The sequence below is a fragment of the Ostrinia furnacalis genome, unplaced genomic scaffold (genome assembly GCF_004193835.3).
Source record: "Ostrinia furnacalis isolate ACB-3 unplaced genomic scaffold, ASM419383v2 OfSCF0859, whole genome shotgun sequence".
In the NCBI taxonomy this organism is placed as follows: domain Eukaryota; kingdom Metazoa; phylum Arthropoda; class Insecta; order Lepidoptera; family Crambidae; genus Ostrinia; species Ostrinia furnacalis.
The window spans coordinates 12875-32709 of record NW_021131098.1 but is presented as its reverse complement, the minus strand read 5'-3'; the positions used below and the strand labels follow the sequence as shown (position 1 = coordinate 32709).

Sequence of the window (19835 nt, the reverse complement as noted above, 5' to 3'; positions counted from 1 at the left end):
ACATAGGGTTCAAAATATGACATTTCTATCATTCTTTGGTTGTTGACTTACATTGTGTATGTATCAGCATTGATTTTGTATTGACTGTTGCAATATTGAGCAACATTGAGATCAATATTATTAAATAAATCACACTAATGACTTAGTTTCAGATCTTAAAAATAGTTTTATAAACTACACTAAACTAAATTGTAGGAAAAAAATACAAAATGTCACATTTGAAAGATATAGGTTCATTTGAATATAAAAAAAAGTTATCATAAAAGATACGTTAATGCGAATTTTAGTGCCAGTTACAACTTATTTTAAGTTATTAAAATTATCTATGTGTTACTATTATGTTTGCTATGTGTCTTCTTAAATAAAGTAAATTTAATATTTGGGCCACGCCCTTCCACTTTTTAGTGACTAGCTAAATAAATATCAGAGAATATTATTCCTGACAATTATTCTTGGGACTTATAATTACTACTTTGACCATTAAGCTAATGAGTGATGCCCGATTTCATCATCAATTCCTAATTTTTAAATTACCCCTATGAAAACAAAATTCGATAGGAATTTTTATTGTGTTACTATAGGGGTCACTTAATTAAAAATTAGAGATTGATGGTGAAAACGGATTGTATCATCAAACGCAAAGCTGTGTTCGAGTCAGTACAGTATTAAGACAGTATTTTTCAATAGATAACTCATGTTCTACATAAGTAAACTTCGAATTATTTTTTTGAAAAATAAATGTCTTAAACCGTAGTTATAAATGCACATATCCCAATAAATATAATGTAAAACATTGGTACAGTCAATACGGCTTGTAGCCTTCAAAATCAATGCTGAGACCTAACAATACTGGACTAGTGACTAGTTTAAACTCACAACTCCATGTAAATCTTAGACTGGGTTGCACCATCTTACTTCAACTACAACAAACTTCAAAACTCCATACAAAAACACCGTCGTTATAGTTACGGTTAAAGTTACGTGGTGCAACTCAACATTAATCTTTGGCGATCCTATTCCCACAATAAGTTGAATCTAAGCTTATCCATACCAGCGAAGATGCTGAAGTTATTGTCAGATATGTACTCAAAAGATTCCTCGTCTATTTCTAAAGAAATATTAACATACCCGGTGTTGTTTTGGACATCAATAACTCCCCACAAGTCCGTCTTCAAACCAGGATTGTAGTCTTCGACTGTAGCAAACAGCTTCTTCAAATTTAGATCCACATAGCTGTTGATCCTCGCAGACATTTTGTATTGTTTCTTTTTGTTTTTGTACAGATTTGTGATGTTGATTGTTTTCAAATTCATGTTGTTGGCAACACTCTCGACGAGAAATCTGGCGAATTCGTCATGACAACAGTATATGATGGCGCCATTTTTGATGCCAAGACATTCCAGTAGTGGTTTTTCCTTCTTTTTTTCTATGTGTTCGCACACCTTATTTTGGAAGGTCATTATCTCATCGATGCCAACTTCTTCTAAAGGATAGCTGTCTGGAGCGATCCCCAAGTATTTGATGGTGGTATTTATTTTGGTCTTTTTCTTATTGCCCTGGGACCCGTCCGAATCCGATCGCAGTCTTTTCGCACTGACATGGTCTTTTTCATCTAGATTGTCATCGGCTGCTTTTATAGCTTCCTTGAGCTCGTTAACATCTTTCTCGAATTCAGACTCGAAAGATGTGTTTGCGGTGCTGCATTCACCTTTAGCCTCTTTCTTAAAAGATTCATCGCTATCCGATATAACGATCACTTCTTGTCCAGTCTTACTGTCAACTTTGGCATCATTCTTATTATTTTTGGCTTGAGAGTCTTTCTCGATAGTTTGTTTGGACGTTCCAGGGATAGCACTGTCTTTATTGTCGATTTTGCCTTCCAATGAGCTGTTGGTGAAACGCGGTTGGTAAGCACCAGTTGTGGATGTCTTCTGGAATTTTAACAGTCTGAAACAAAGACGATAAGAGCGTAAATATAAATATTGACCAATAATTGAAGTAAGTAAAAATGGCACGTTTTCGCATAAGTCCCTAAATAAAAACAGATAAAAGAAAAACTTTTATTTTATTGTATTAAAACTTTGAAAATACCAGCAATTGCTCGGACTTTCTATAAGTTTTAACATATGTAAGTAATTTACAATATTACAAGTAAATTCAAACTCTTTAGTACCTACCCTCGAGACATTTTTAAGTCTATGTCTTATTCATAAACCAAAAAACGCAACTCTAGGTGTTTTCTGATCTTGGTGGTGCGTATTTTAAGCCCGTATTCACAAACATTAGATACTATGAGGTCTCACAGTGCGCGTGGACGCACAGGGTGACACACGAACCAATCACAGAGCTCTATTCAACGCTGTGCGTTTAATTTGCTGCTTCACTTAAGCAAGCATCGTTTGAAAATACGAGCGTTAGTGTGAAAAGAAAGAATGTAAAGCCTGGTCCGTGAGCACGTAGAATTTTGTCCAATGACCCCAAGCTACCCATCCTTATCGCTCGCGCGTAATTATATTGCTGTCGCGCTCGCACACTCACTGCGGGCGCCCGTCGCACAGTCGCGACAGCGATATAATTACGAGCGAGTGATAAGGATGGGTAGCTTGGGGTCATTGGACAAAATTCTACGTGCTCACGGACCAGACTATAACAAATTATACTCACTGGTTATTATTGGCGAACACTGCTTGCAGAACCAGCGTCGTCTCCTTCAGAACCTTCAGGATCTCAACCATGAGATGATTTTCAAAACAAGTGCTATGCGACCATCTTACCCTCGCATTAATTCCAATCACCATCTCATTGACGTATCCCACTTGCTTGCACGTTAAAATATAATCAAAGTTCAATTCTTTCTCTAGTTTATTTCCAGTGACCAAGTCTAGCACTGATGTTAGTAATATAATCCTATGGCCGATAGCTTTATTGCATTTGACAGTGTTTCGCGGGCCTAAATGTTTTCCTATGTCCATTATGATATCGGTGGTGATCAATTTGGCGTGGCGGTATTTGGAAGCCACTGATATGACGGTCTCAAGCGGCAAATATTGCTGATCGCATGTCTTCTGGGAGCTGGGTACGCCGTGTTTGGTGAAGCATATGGACCTGAAAGCAATTTGATTTAAGTATGTTGTACAAATGGTGAAACAGTCTTATTTAGTAGTGTTAGGGCCTTGCCACATTGGCGCCGCCGCTCCGCTTGCAATCCGCCAGTGTGGAAAGGCCCTTAGAAGTCTATAGCGGGTCATAATGTCAGGGATGTTAGAAGGCACACAAAAAAGTGTTGAGATCAATGTATAATACAAAACCTACTTTAAAATGTATCAAAAACACTATCGCCGCATAAAAAGCATTGATGTATACGATAGTTTCGACTAAACTATTGTAATTCGAATAAACGTATTAATTGTTAATGAAATAATGTTGATCAGTTCAATCTCTGCTTTTAGGTCCGATTTTAAGATTGAGCGTGCTCATCTTTTAATTTATGAACTTTTCATACTAATTTAAATTAAATCAAATAAATATCAATATCAATGTCGCAACCTTTGTCAAGGCCTTGGTCAAGTAGTTTTTAATACTTTTTAATCATATTTTATCAAGAAGTGACTGATCACAGACTGTAAAGTCCGGTCGAAATTATATTGCTGTCGCGCTCGCACACTCACTGCGGGCGCCCGTCGCACAGTCGCGACAGCAATATAATTACGCGCGAGCGATAAGGATGGGTGGCTTGGGGTCATTGGACGAAATTCTACGTGCTCGGCGACCGGACTATAGACTATTTTGAGAGAAATAGCTTACCTTTTGTCTCCTCCAATCACGCAGCCGACCTGCAAATCCGGCGCCGCCACCATTTCAGCCAGAATCTTCTTGAACGTCTCCTGTTGAACCTCGTCGTTGAACGTCTGCTGAGTCCGCGCCTCAATAGACTTCAGTACGCCCTTGAGAAAGGTGATGTCCTTCTTCCCCATCTTGAAAAGTAAACATTCCTTTTAATCAGTACTTACTAAATTACAATTCGTCAAATATTTTGCTCTCAAAAATCTAATCACAAATGTTTTATTCAATTTAGACCAATATTTTTGGCACTTATGAACGTCAAAATAAAAAAAAAAAAGGTAGCCCTTAAGGGGCACTTTACATGACTCCTTATCTTTTGGGCCCTACCAGCGCTTCGAGACTAACATAATGGCAAGTGCTGAAAAGAAACGCCGGAACAAACTCAGTAACCACTGTCTACCGGTTGATATAAATAAATTGAAATTCCGCGCATTCTTGTATGGTGTATCTTATAAGAAGGGCCTACAAAATAGCGAAGTATATTAAACAAGGCGGTGACGTGCTAATATCTAGACCATAAAGTTAATATACCTAGCGAAATATAAGAATAAAGAACTGAGCGAGCGAGATGTCACTAGCAGCAACACTGTGATAAAAAGAGATGCGTGACGCCGTCGCCGTCACGTCAAAAATAACAGTTTTTTTGCAACTATTTGACAGTTCGGAGGCAATTATTGGCACGCTGAAAAGAGCTCTGAGATTTTCTTGAATTTTATTTGAATGAATCGTGGATGTTTATGAAAATTATGAAAAATAGTGCTTCAGAAACGTGGTGACTGGTTCAGTGATTGATTAATGTACAAAACAGTGAAATAATCTTGACAACTGACACACAAATGACATCAGTGACGTCCTAAAGTCGGTTTCGTTTGACAGTTTGGAATATTATCTTTATGTTCTAAAGACCGGTCGCCGAGCACGTAGAATTTCGTCCAATGACACCAAATTTTGTTGCTGTCGCGCTCGCACACTCCCTGCAGCCGCCCGTCGCACAGTCGCGACAGCAATATAATTACGCGCGAGCGATAAGGATGGGTAGCTTGGGGTCATTGGACGAAATTGTACGTGCTCGGCGACCGGAATATCGACTTTTAAGATACTTTACCTTAGCAGAGTACACGACCACTCTCTCAATATATTCTTCGGTTATCAAATAATGGATGTGTCCCAATAAGTCCGCACGAAGATTCGGCGGCTTGTGGCAGTGGATAGTCTTCGCCAGTTTGGCTGGGGGCGGGGCTTGTGGCTTTGGGGGCGTGGCTTGAGGTGCTTTTGGGGGCGGGGCCTGTGGTTTTTGAGGCTTGGGCTCCTTTTTGGGCGCAACGTGGCCAAGACCAGCGTTTGATTTCTGTAAATAATACATAAAATGTGATTTAAAAAAACTATTTTAAGTTTTTATTGTTTAAAAATCATCCAGTAAAAAAAGCTACTATCTAAGCTTAAATGTGGTTTAACAAAACATTAATGACTTTTTAAAAATGTGCGATTGCTTCCAGTGGCGAAGTAATTATGTTGTACAACAATTCATCAATTTAAGTAATTCATTAACGTCAAATTGAATCTATCACGGATGATACTTTGTCATTGAATGTTACAACTAATTTACTACGAAACTGAACCTGCTACGAATGTTATTTTGTCGTTGAATGTAACATAAATACTGACCCGGTTCAGATCCGGCATGATGGGCTCCAATATGCCGTCGCCTCGCGTACCCAATGGGCCACCCTTCCAGCCCATTTGACGCATCATCCTGTAAATTCAAAGTTCATATTCAAATTCAAATAGTTTATTCAGTACACAGGCCCATTTTAGGGCAATTATACATGAACAAATACAGGGTGAATTTGTAATCAGTGCCCAAATCTCAGAATCAGTAACTTAATCGATTTAAGTAAAGAAAACTCATTTTTTGTCATATTAATTATATTTATAGCTGCGCGTGGTTTAAAACTTGCCTCACGTGGATAATTTGCTTCGTTCATAGAAAAATACGTACATACAGTTAACTGCAAAACTTAATAGACATAATGATGCGCGAAAATAAGCCTTATCCTTTAAAACTTAAGATATGGGCACCCGCGAATTAGATTTTCAATATAAATATATTAAATAAACTACCACGATTAAAAATAATTATAAAGTTGTATTGTTAAATTGTTCTATAGAGCTTATTAAAAAAAATGGATACTGTTTACAAAGTAGTCACCCTGTATAAAGAAATTCACAAAATTTTGTTGACTTGTCTACTTATATCTTTAAAGAACCATATTATTAGGATCTTAATGAACAAGATTTTTTATAAAAAACGAAGAAAAATTACGTTTTAAACCTTAAAGCAGTGTCGCTCCCTTTCCATGACACGCTGCACGAGTGAAAGAGACAGAAAAAGGTTAGCAATAATAATAATAAATGATTAAAGAAATAGTGGTCGGTACGATAACCACCGTCAAAATAAATGTAGTTTTTTACCTTGCAGTGACTTTGTCTTTCCGGGACCCGCTAGCGTGAGTGACAGACAGAGAGAAGTTATCAAGCAATAAATAAATAAAATAAACGATAAGCCTAGCCTAGCCTTCTGCGCCTAGCAGACCATCGACTTTTAGTTGGCCGATGGTTGGGTCGGGCAATTAATCAGTATGGAGATGTATGAAAGTGCGCACATTACACCGATTTGGTATCGGCCGATTCTTCATACAAATTACATAGAATCGGGCCCAACTACCAGCCAACTAAAAGTCGGTAATCTGCGCCCAGGATTAAAGAGATGGTAAAACCGTAACAGACAAAGTGGTCGGTACGCTAACCACCAAATCAGTTCAAAATAAGTTTTGTAAACATGTGTACCTTGGAGAGGCCTCGTTTCCCGATTTCACACTGGCATGAATGACAAAGACAGAAATAGGTTAGCAATAATACATAAATAATAAACGATTAAAGAAATAGTGGTAGGTAAGCTAACCACCGGTCCTGTTCGAAATAACTTTTGTACCTTGGAGCAGCCTCCTTTTCTTTCGATGACACGCTAGCATGAGTAACAGACAGAAATACGTTAGCAATACATAAATATTAAACGAATAAAGAAATAGTAGTAAAGCCTGGTCCGTGAGCTCGCACACTCACTGCGGGCGCGCGTCGCACAGTCGCGACAGCAATATAATTACACGCGAGCGATAAGGATGGGTAGCTTGGGGTCATTGGACAAAATTCTACGTGCTCACGGACCAGGCTTTAGTAACCGACAATGTGGTTGGTACTTTAACCACCGAAGTAGTTCGAAAAAGTATTGTAACTTTTTGTACCTTGGAGCAGCCTCCTGTTCTTTCGGTGATACGCTAGCATGAGTGAAAGAGATATAAATAGGTTAGAAAGGAATATACGTAATATGAATAGTGGTCTGTCTGTATATTAACCACCGGACTAGATATAAAAAAAAAATTGTAAAATTTTGTACCTTGGGGTTGTTGGGGTGGCCTTGTTATCTTTCGATGACGTGCTGGCATGAGCGACAGAGACAGATAGGTTAGCAAGTAATATAAAAATAATGAACTATAAAGAAATAGTGGTTAGTTAGCCCGGTCTCCGAGCACGTAGAATTTTGTCCAATGTGCGACTGTGCGACGGGCGCCCGCAGTGAGTGTGCGAGCGCGACAGCAACATAATTACGCGCGAGCGATAAGGATGGGTAGCTTGGGGTCATTGGACGAAATTCTACGTGCTCACAGACCAGACTATAGTTTAAATAGAATGTAGTTTTGTACCTTGGAGTTGGTTCATTTCGTTTCAACGACACGCTGGCATGAGTAAAAGAGACGGATATAGATTAGCAATACATAAAATGAGTCAAAATTATATTTAATTAAAAATAATACGAATATTTGACCCAGGCAACATCCAAATCCGTCATAGTGGTCCGGTAGCTAACCACCGGATCATATAATAAAAAACAAGTAAAATACTTTTAGGACTTACCTTGGCGTGGGCTCGCTTTCTTTAAAAGGCACGCTGGCATGAGTGAAAGAGACGGATAGAGGTTAGCATAATATATACTTAAAATATTTATATAATTTTAGTCAGATGCATTTAACGTTGAGGCAATCACCAACCACATATATCTAAACTTTTTTTTTGTGCATAACAAGGTTGGTATTTGACCATAATCGCACCTGATGTTAAGTGGGATGCAGTTTAGGATGGTACAGTCGCGGAATGAAAAGGTTCGTCACCTTAGTGTCGGTTTTCGCTTGCACTAGGTACTGTAAGAGTCAAACCTGCCAACATAACAGTGCACGAAACAGTGCTGCTAACATTTAAATAAATATGACGTTTGCTAACGAATAAGCCCCCCTAGACAAAACGCACTTTTTGATCGAATCGAAAATCGAATCCGTCAAAACTCCATACAAAAAAGGGGCTTTTCGACCACTTTGCGACTGGTTTGCGATTATAATTTGCACTTTGTCTAGACCCAAAGGTTTTGCTTGTTTATTTTTCTATCCCATCAGTGCAATGCAATGATGACATTGACCAATTGACAATAGTTTTTTTTATTTATTAGAAATAATAATGGCAGGTTGAACCAACAAGAAGGTTTTAGTTTATCAATCACAATAATCTCTTGACAAGATAAATCGTCAAACAACTTTGATCTGAATAATTTTGAACTTTACTGACGAACAGTTAAAGATTATTTTCTCTAACTCGAGATTATTCTGTAACATAGTTTCAAAAGGTAATATGTGCTCGCGATTCGTTGAAGGAATCAATTTGAAAACTGACGAACCTTTTCATTCCGTGACTGTACATATCTGCCCTGAAAGACAGCAGCAGGCAGCGAATTCCAGTCCCTAGTAGCTCGCTTTATAAAAGACTCATCGAAACGCTTAGTGCGAGCTGGTAAAATCTATACTATCTATACTAATATTATATGCGAAAGTAACTGTCTGTCTTGCTTTCAGGCCTAAATCACTGAACCAATTTTGATGAAATTTGACACAGATTTTGAGTCCCGGAAAAGGACATAGGATAGTTTTTATCCCGGTTTTTGAAACAGGGACGCGCGTGATAATGTTTTTCTGTGACAGACAAAATGCCACGCGGGCGAAGCCGCGGGCGGAAAGCTAGTGTAAATATGAATTAACATTTTAAGGCCAGGTTTCTGTATTGAGATTTTTAGCTTGAATGGGTTCATCCTTTACTAAAGCATGAACTTTGTAAGAGAAGTACATAATTTAGTAGAAGATAAAAGCACGCTCCAAGCAAAAGTCATAATAGGCTAGTTTCCTAAAAAAATTTTTTTAGTCCGTAATGTTTAATATTAAAAAATATTGGACACATATATTTTTATTTGTCAATCTAACAAATAATTACATAGTTATGGTGCGTTGAAGTTCCGCACGACGTCACAACGTGCGGCACTTTTTATGCACGCATTGACGTCACGGGCCTCTTCTTATGAACTTTGGCGCGCTTTATCTCTTTAAATTTTCATTACTTTGAAAAAGTGAAAAATACGTGTAGAGTATTTTTTGATAAGTTAACTGACGGACTAATTAAAACTCTTGCTTTTTGACCCAGGAAACATCCCTATTCCCGTGGGCTTTTGCTAACAGTCAATCGAGTTAGCAAAATAGTGACGTCATTGCCATACAAAATTAAAATGGCTGGTTGACTTGAATTCTGAGGAACGCTGGTTCGAATACCACCGCTGGACTATTAAGGACATTATGGTGAATCCACTCGTAACACAAGCACATTTAGCTTACCACGAGGGGTTACCAGGCTAAAAAACAGCACCCTTATTATTCGTTTCAGTGTTGCCATACCAAATACAGGGTGGAATTTTGTAATGGCCACCTGGATTTATCAAGTTTGTTAGAGAGATTTCATCCTTATAACCCAAACGACCAATGAAATAAAAATACAGGGTGTCATTTTTAAGAGATTTTAGTTGGTTCGATCCCCGGGTGTGGCAAGCAAATTTTTGAAAATCTATGAATGCAGTTCTATTTCTTTTCAAAAATAAAGGAATGATTTCTTTGAAAAAAAAAATTATATCTACAATATTAAGAGAATGTACTTTCCCTCCAGGTGGCATCACAAAATTCCACCCTGTATATTTAAAATAGAAAAAGCACAAACCTCATCGCCACATCGCTCTCCAAAGGCACCGACAGCGCTTCTATCAGCCTGGCCTTCCTCAGACCTAGACCTTTAGCTTCACTCCGATCCCTCTTAGTCTTCAAACTGTATACAGCAGCAGCAATTGACTTCCCACTTTTCATAGCACCTTCTGGCTCTATCCCATTGTCTATGCCCACCCCGGAATCCACAGAGTCCGATGCATTGTATAAGGTCGAGTTATCTGTGGACGCATTTTTGACAGTGACGCTCAAAGAAGTTTCTCTGCCTGTATTGTCTATGACCGGTTCTTTTTTTATGTTTGTATCATTTTTAATTTGAGCATTATTGCCGGCCAGGTTTGTAGCAGTGTTTTTTGTCACTTTTACATTAACATTGCTTGTTGAAGCTTGAGCATCACTCTTTTCGATTTTATTTGTTGACGCATTTGAAGTACTGGGTACAGCGTGGTCATCATGTTTTTCAACTTTATTGTTTATGGTCGGGGGTCTGTCTGCGACTTGCCAGCCCTCTGTGGTTCGGGCTCTATTTTGATTGGAGCTCTGAGCTGATGTTGAGCTAAAAATGATTTAATTTATTTAAAAAAATTAAAAACTGCAATGTTGTTAAACTTAATAAAAGAAGAAGAAGACTTTAATATTTATTCATTTACAAATAGTTTGGGATTTGGTATGAACTGTTCACGGTTGTTCAAAAAGTGATTGGTTCATAGCACGAGATTAAAACGAAAGCTTCTTTATTTGTACTTATGGCATAATTTATTGAATACAATAGACCAGTCTTTCTTAACCTGTGATCTGTGAGCATAGGTATGGGGGTCCGCGAGCATACAGGGTGATTTTGCAATCAGTATCCAATTTTTTTTAATAAGCTCTACGGAACAATTTAAAAATACAACAAAGTCACCCTGTATGTACTATGGGGATCCGCATCCTTATCTGTGGCCCATATAACAATCGTAAGTAAATGCCACCAAAAGTCTTGTAATCGAAATTTATTCCTGCTTTATTAAGGCGGTCTTTAAAATTGTGCTTAATTTTCTAAGGGGTCCGTGGACAAACAATGTTAAGAAACGCTGAAATAGACAATCTGTATCTATAAAAGCGAAAGGTCACTGACTGATTGACTGACTGACTCACTCATCACGAAATCTCAGAAACTACAAGTGCTAGGAGTCTCAAATTTTGCATGGGGGTTAATTTTAAAACGTAGGTGTTCACTAAGACGGGATTTTACAAAATTCAACCCCTAAGGGGGTAAATCGGGGTCCACGCGTACGAAGTCGGGGGCGGCCGCTAGTTTAAATTACAATTAAAATGGTTAAATACGAATACGTACGGCTGTTGAGAGCCAGATGGTCTTGGCACAATGTTTTCAGGAGCGTTAATATTTTGGCGGATTGGAGTGCTGTAAATTTTTTAATACATTAAAATAAATTAAAAGCTAAATAAATTAATTTTAGCCTAGGCGCAGACCACCGAATTTTAGTTGGCCAATAGTTGGGCACGATTCAAAATCAAAATACAAAATCAAAAATATTTATCCAGTTTAGACCACAAGTGGCACTTATGAACGTAATAATTATATTATAGAAAATAATAAAAAAAAGAAAAGGTAGCCCTTATGGGGCACTTTACATGTCTCCTTATCTTTTGGGCCCTACCAGCGATAGATTCTAATTTGTATGATGAATCGGCCGATACCAAGTCGGTAATGTGCGCACTTTCATACATCTCCATACTGATTAACTGCCCGACTAAAATATCGGCCGACGAAAAATCGGTGGTCTGCGCCTAGGCTTTGGCTAAGTTACACCATCTTTAAACGTCAAAAATCTGTCATACTCCATTCAAAAAGCACCGGTTATAGTTATTGTTACAGTTAAAATAAAATAAAGTGGTGCAACTCAGCCTGTTAAACAAAATAATCGAAAGCGTATGTGAAGTAATTAATTTGTATTTTTGCAGAGTTGTAACTTTTTATAATGGAAAAAGATTTATACAGGGTGTCCCAAAAACAATGCAAATATCGGTAGGCCTCCTCATGATCTCACTAATAACAAATTTTGACGTCAGTAAAAATATCACAGTTTTCAAGATTTTTCATTTTTCTAAAAATAAAAAAAACAAACATCTCGAAAACCGTAATATTTTTTTTTACCTGTTCAAAATTTTATATTAGAGAGACCATAGTGAGGCCTATCAATAGTTACAAGGTTATCCATTGTTTTTGGGACACTGTTTTTTTAATACAATAAATAGAAAATTAGGCCTGTCACAGCTCGCGCAACGAAAGTTAAGACGAACACAACTAACACTGATGCAATGAGGGTTTTCGCGAATGAAAGATCCGCTAGATGGCGGGACGTGGATGTGGGGTCTGACTGCTGCGTGATTGGTGGATTTTGACATATCTGTCAATGTCATGTCAAAAATAACCAATCATGCAGCATTTGGACCTCGCGTCTACGTATTGCCATCTGGCGGATTTTTCGTTCGCGAAAACCCTCATTGTACACAGTGTGCTTACCATGAGTTTACGTTAGGTGTGCTCGCTAGCGACTGCGTAAAAAATGACATTAAATGTATGACATATTATACAGCGCCCCTAGCGGCTACTTTCAAGAAATAAAATCTTCATAGATTTTTTTGACGTACTACTCGCTAGCGAGCACACATAACGTAAACTCATGGTAAACACACAGAACACACAAATCAGTCAGAATACGCAAGACGTCAACGCGACAAGCGTATACAGGGGGCGTAGTGCGAGTTTACGTCAAACGCATTCGATATCGACTGCGTAAAAGTGACATTAAATGTAAGACGGATTGTAAAGCGCCCCTAGCGGTTGACGAATGAAATATTAAATAATTTTGATTTTCCGCAACTCGCCGTAGGCTTGTGGTCCAAGTTGGTGAATTACTCCTTTCAAGAACTAAAATCTTCATATATTTCTTAACGCATGCGAATATATCGAATGTGTTTGACGTAAACTCACACTACGCCCCAGATACAAATCGTGGGTCGAATCACAAAATGGCGTAACTGATTTTTATAAATTTTACAGGAGCGTCATTTAAAGAAAATTTGAAGTATGGAAAAATGCATTTCGGACCCTTTTTAACTGTCAATAGTGGCTTCCTGACAAAGAATTCAGTTACGATCTTTTGTGAGGTTATAAAATACATGTTTTATAACATGGTGTGTTTAACTCAATATCACCATTTTGTTAACTACGCCTTTTCGTGATTCGACTCACGAAATCTTTGCTTGTGTTGATAGCTTCAACTCTCGCTGCGCGACCTACATTTCTATTTTTATTGGCCCTTGGCGACTTTAGATATAATTTTTTATTTAAAAAAAATACAAATGCTTATAAGTGTTAGTTATAAGAGTACCTATATTATTTATATGTTGTTAGTATGCCTTAATAAATAAAATAAAAGAAATAAAAATCAAAAAAATAAATACCTGCACGCGCTTGTACTAGTGCAATTACGTTCCTTTGGCACTTTACTTATACACACATTTCTGTAAAAAATAAAAATAAATGTGAATATGAATTTATGACTTAACGAAAAATACTGAAAGAAGTATCAGGGCCATATTATTCTTACTTTAGCGTTCTGTTCTGTTCGAGTCTAATGTATGCCAACTTCAAGTCGAACGGGCAAGTTCTCAAACCTGCTACAATCTTCCTTAACATCACCTTGCTCTCTTCTAGAAATGACGCGTGTAGCTTCTTATTCTTAGACCTTATAGAGGTCAGAATACGTTGCAAAAACGAACACTCCGCATCGTTGGCGTTTCTAAAGAGGATACTCCCATTTGCTTCCTCGTTGATGAACTCCCAAATCGTTTGCAGAGAGCCATGAATGAAAACCGGAGTGACTTCTTTTGGCGAGTTTTCTTTCCGCGCGTTTTTGTCTGGGCACCTGTTAAATGGCACAGATTGAGAACTCGAACTCGTGTTAAACACCCTGTATAGAAACCGAGAATTGTAAACTCTTTTTCAGAAATAATCATAAAACGATTTCTTTGTCTTTATTTGGGACAAATTTCAAATTTGTATTCTTAAAATTTTTAGTATACGCCCAATAATGACGTCCACTGCTGGACAAAGGCCTCCCCCAACATTGTCAACAGTGCGTGAACATAATTAAAAATAATAAATATAGGTCGCGCAGCGAGAATTGTGGCGACCAACACAAATATAATGTACTAGCTTTCCGCCCGCGGCTTCGCCCGCGTGGAATTTTGTCTGTCACAGAAAAACTTTATCGCGCGCGTCCCTGTTTCAAAAACCGGGATAAAAACTATCCTATGTTCATTCCCGGGACTCAAACTATCTCTATGCCAAATTTCATCAAAATCGGTTGCGAGGTTTAAGCGGGAAAGCGTAACAGACAGACAGACAGACAGACAGACAGAGTTACTTTCGCATTTATAATATTAGTTGGGATCTGTCTGTATACGCTCGCCGCGCTGCCATCTTGCGTAATCTGACTGACAAATACTTTCTGTCTCACTTGCACACATTTAGCAAGAGCGAGGTAGCTAATGTTCAAAATTTGAACTTGAAGAATTTCAACACAGAATACACACAACACACATGCATTACATTAGTGTGAGTAACGAGTTCGCCTCAACTTTCGCTGCGCGAACTATTATTATAGGTCTAGCGCTTAACTCAGTGCCTGAGGTATGGGAGCGGCACGTGAGCAGGGTTCGAAATTATCAAGATAATTACGCTCCATGATAATTATCGGATAATTATCAACAATTGTTTTATAAGAAATGTTACTTTATGTGTTTGGTTGCTGATTGTTGTCAAGTTATCCATCGCTGGTCGCATAAAGCTTGGAAAATAGATAAATATTATACCGCTAGATAACTAGTGATCATTGTGGAGCTAAATAAATAGGTTTTATAACTATCTACTACAATCTACATTGATTAGCGCCCACCACTAGACGCAAGAACGGAAATACACGTTCGAAAACTTCGAATACAGTTTATTTTCACGAGCGCATTTTTTTGTTATTATCAACCGATAATTATCCATCTGTTATTATCACGATAATTATCATGATAATTATCGAACCCTGCACGGGAGGGGTGACATTGACATATTATGACGTGACAGAGCATACAAATCTGAAGCACATTTGAAGTCTCGCTGACGTTTGACGCCCCATACACCCTTCCGTGCCGCTTCCATACTTTAGACACTGGCTGAGTTAAGTGCTACACTTATAAAAGTATAATTAAGTAGTTATACTCACTGTGCCTCACCCCTGTTGTTATTAAGCGGCACCTTTTCTAAATTAAGCCGGCTGAAATACAATTAAACACAATGTAATTGTTTGTAATGCAATAACGTGAAATATCGCTAAGAATTGATGGTTTTTAACTAAAAATTGTGGCAGAACATTATATTCTCTTTGGCACATAAAAATTAAAATGAAAACGTAATGCATAAGCTTTTAAAAAATTAGAGAGCAAAGCATAAGCTACAGGTATAGCTGAGTAGTTTTTTGCTGCAAAGAAGTTTAGGATGGGTGACAAGTGACGTAATGAATGATGGCATACATGTTTGAAGCACATCTGAAGTCTGACGTTTTGACGTAACTAACACCTATCCCTTACGAAAGAAATATATTCAGTTATGTGCTATATCTGTTCCTTCGTTGCAGCCAAATGACGTCCACTGCTGGACAAAGACCTCCCCCAAGGATTTCCATAATGACCGGTCCTGCGCTGCCCGCATCCAGGTTCTTTCCGCAACCTTCACCAGATCGTCCGTCCACTTAAAGAGGCCTATCGTTTTTAGTTCCAGAATGTCATCCTCTGTTGAACATAGGCCTCCCCCAAGGATTTCCACAACGACCGGTCCTGTGATGCTGTAGCCAAATCATCATCACCATTTCAGCCATAGGACGTCCACTGCTGAACATAGGCATCCCCAATGATTTCCACAATGGCCGGTTGGTAGCGGCATCCAGCGTTTTCCTGCTACCTTTATGAGGTCGTTGGTCCTCCTTGTCAGTGGACGTCCTAGTCCTACGCTACGCTACTCCAAAAACTTGCTGCCCCATCGGCCGTCAATTCTGCGTACTATGTGCCCTACCTAGCTAAATATTAATAAAAAAAACTTACACTTCATCCCCAGCCAGGTACAGAAAACTGACTTTGAACTCGTGGTTCTCATTAAAAACCTTCAGCGCTTTCTGCAACGGTACATACAAAGCCTTGCATTTCGGATCTTCCTCGCTATCAAGCTTCGCCTCTTGAATCAGTGAGTACACAAACTCCGCTTGATCTATGCTCATTTCTGGGAACTCTAGGCAGTCAGCAGTGTGGTCTTGAATGAATCTCAGTGTGAAGTCCACCCATTGGGACTTGAAAGAGTAGGACAACGGGTTGTCCGTAGTAGACCTGTCTGGTGGGTTTTGTCTGGCAGATTCTTTCGCCCTTTCCGATGTTGATGGGCGTTGGACTGGGCTGAAATACCATGTTGGTTAAGAACTTAAGATGTTGAACTTTCATTGTGTCCCAGATTCGTATTACGGTTCAAAATGTCTCAATCGATCCATGGCTTGAAATGTAGAAGTTATATTGGTTGAATTCGAATATTTAGATCTATCACAGGATAGAATTTGTATCTACGGGAGCTCACAAACGAGCGACAGTATATCGGCGACTGCTTGCGACTTAGGTCGGCGACAGTCACCGATAAATAATCACACGACAGATTTTCCAATTAGGCGACTGTCGCCAACGCATCGCGAATACCGCCGATGGTCGCCTACAGTCGCTGATGCATCGCGATTCTCCTCGAAAACGCGCAGTCACTAGTATAGTCAGAGTGTCAACATGTTAGACTGGTTTTAGTGCCACGCGGACCGTCCGGTGCGGACCCGCTCCGCACGGCCAATCTGTATGAACTTCTAGGGAGCGTTTTAGAGTAATGCGGTCCGGAGCAACCGCTCCGCTCCCTAGCAGTTCATACAGATCGGCTGTGCGGAGCAATCCGCACTGACAGTCCGCGGAGACTTTTACAGACAGTTCACTATCGCAAGCAGTCGCCGACATAATGTCACTCGTCGTCTGTGAGCTCTTTAAGCCTTTCTGACTTGTCGGCACGACATCAGCACGCTCGGCATACGTGGTACCGATAGCTTACCGAGCGCCTATATTTCAATGGAGCGTTCCTAATTATTGTGTCTGTGCCGCGCATGCCGCGCCAATCAGGAACGCTCTTAACTTAGGCCGTATACAAAAGAAAGCTGGAAACTTATAAGCGGCGCTTGACAGCGCTGGTAACCCGCGCAGGAAAATATATGAACGCGCGCCGATAAGCACTGAACGGCGCCGACAAGTTACAACACGCGCTGGTCAGCGCTGGACGCTGCCATATAAAATGCCATTCAACTTGCTTCCTTTGTGAACGAACCGACCAGCGCAGCGCTTGTCAGCGCTTATAGGTTTCCAGCTTTTTTTCTGTATACGGCCATAGAATCGAGTTTTTGTGATACTTGAACCAGGCGGTGATTGGCATAGAAAAGTTAATAATTAAGAAAACAATGCCACTTACCACATTCTTTGCAAATTGCTGACGACAGGCGAATCTGATAATCTATTATTCACAACCTTTCTATAAAGCAGTACACTAAAAAACAAAAACAATTAATTAAGCGTAAAATATAACAAAGACTCACTCGATGTGTATTTACTTACTTTTTATTAAAATTCGAGTTGACATAGCTGTGAACGACTATGAATTCGTCTTTATGATTGTCCAACGTTTCAATTATATCAACGGCCAGCGCTTTGGACTTCACATCGAGGTGGTTCAGAAGACTCCTCAGGTTTTGTGTGTCCTGTATCATTCGAACCAGGAAGGCATCGAGTTGGGGGGATATGTTCGGAAACCACAAGTCCCTTTTTGAGTTTTTTAGGAAAGATGCCACTGTTTCGAGGTAGTATGACAAGTGTTTTGGATCTATGAGTTGGATGAGCTGCGATAGCTGCATCGTTTTTGGATTGGGCTCTTCATCTTCTTTTCTGGATGGTTTAGAGACATTACAAGTTTTAAAAGAGGCGTTAAAAACTACCAGTAAGCAGAGTACCATGTACTTAACTCCATAATTTATTTATGTCATATTTAATGCCAAAATAAATAAAGCATTCTCAACCAGTTTACTTTTGGACTAAGCAGAAAAATTGTTTGGCAGTACTAGAAAGTAAAGGTAATCAAATCTGCTACATACATATACAATAAAATTATGATGACTTTTTTCAGAACCTAGGTATCTAAGATTTTTGTTTATAATTTGTTTTTGGAGATACTAAAAAACATAACATTTGTAATAAAAAATCTTACAGTCAGTTGACTTTGAAAACAGAATTTAAAGTGATATTATTATGGGTTAATAGAGTCTAAGTTCAATCCTCTATTTAATTACACAACACATACAATTCTGTTGGATGTCTTTTTATGCAGAAAAAGGCAGGTATTTCACTGCAATCACATGTGATGTTAAGTGAGATGCAGTCTAGGATGGTACATAATACATATCTGCCCTGTAAGTGCTTATTCACTCATTCTCACCTTGAAAAGGCAGAATAGTTTCAAGCTTTTTGATATTTTACACCCTGTATAATTTTAGATCTTCAGAGATACTTCACACATGATTATTACAGTAATAGACATAGATACATGCAATTATAACATAAAATCAGTGTACAATGCCAAAGAAGAATATCAAAACATTAGTTTGTTAAAATAAAAATCGCACCAAGCAAAAAGCAAAAAAAAATTTCTAAAAATAGTACAGAAAATACATCAATGCATAACTACAAATGTTCAATGTTTTGTAAAGATTCTCAATTCTCTTCAATATAAAGAAATAAGATCTATCTTTTTATCTTTAAAAAGATAGTTTGATATCCATCTTGATGACTATCAAATATTGATTATTTAATTTAATGGCTACATCATAAAGATCAGAGATTTTTCAATCACCTGTTGAACTTTGTTTCTAATAAACTGTACATTTAGCTTGCACAACTTTAGTAGTCTGATGATTGAAAAGAAGTGACTAAATAAAACAAGTATGCTTAGAATAATTACAGAATACCTCACAGAAGACTTGTTTGACCGCATATTAAACTTGCGCATAGCAAAACTTGACAAAAACACTGTATTATCTCGAAAAAATATCAAAACAGAATGGAAACCATTTTTTAACACAAATAGACTACAGTGAACGTTTGCAGATATTATAGGTAGATACTATGGCAATTCCGACTACATTCAAGTCACAAATCGATCGCAAGGATTGCACCGACTACGCATGATTGTTATAAATTGATAAGAAATCAATCATTTGCATCGCAGAGCGTTAAAAGTATTACGTACCTGTTGAAACTGCATCCCGCCACATTCATTTTGTCTTAATATCTGGATGGAGCAGCGTAGTTAACACAAAATGTAGATTAATGTTCAGAAAACATGATTAAAATTAACACAACTTTAAAATGCAATAGGTATTACATACTAAAACAAACTCGTACACTTATGTATTAGAGAATCACAGTCACTTTCATTATTAATGTTTTCTGAGTTTTTGTATTACTATACTAAAATGGAACTACAGAATTAAATTATCAGAGATTTTAATGAAAATCCCCGGGTAACGAGAAAATTACAAAAAACTACTGCCGTTTACCTGCAAAAGCGGGTGCTGAAAAAATTTATGACGTTTTGATTTTTTAATCAAAATTAACAAACTGGAAACATGTCAATTGACCAATGCTTTGTTGACAACAAAGCATTGGACTGTC

General features: G+C 38.3%; 1 protein-coding gene across 5 annotated transcripts; it reads right to left on the bottom strand.

Moving 5' to 3' along the window:
* Positions 1–348: 348 nt before the first annotated feature.
* Positions 349–19738, bottom strand: LOC114350269 (uncharacterized). Of its 5 annotated transcripts, none has more exons than XM_028300997.1 (15): positions 19721–19738; positions 19411–19452; positions 17727–18053; positions 17584–17658; positions 16146–16490; positions 15272–15322; positions 13604–13921; positions 13458–13517; positions 11323–11391; positions 9985–10542; positions 5509–5596; positions 4949–5191; positions 3805–3974; positions 2665–3105; positions 349–1947 (listed from the first exon to the last, which is right to left on the bottom strand). In XM_028300997.1, the coding sequence occupies exons 2-15, from the start codon at positions 19437–19439 to the stop codon at positions 1014–1016; spliced, it is 3708 nt and encodes a 1235-aa protein (XP_028156798.1). In that variant the 5' UTR covers positions 19440–19452; positions 19721–19738; the 3' UTR covers positions 349–1013. The 5 variants fall into 5 exon arrangements, with proteins under 5 accessions (XP_028156798.1, XP_028156796.1, XP_028156799.1 ...); XM_028300995.1 differs by lacking the exon at positions 19721–19738 and adding an exon at positions 19550–19705; XM_028300998.1 differs by lacking the exons at positions 17584–17658; positions 19721–19738 and having other exon boundaries at positions 19411–19705.
* Between the last annotated feature and the right edge of the window lie 97 nt (positions 19739–19835).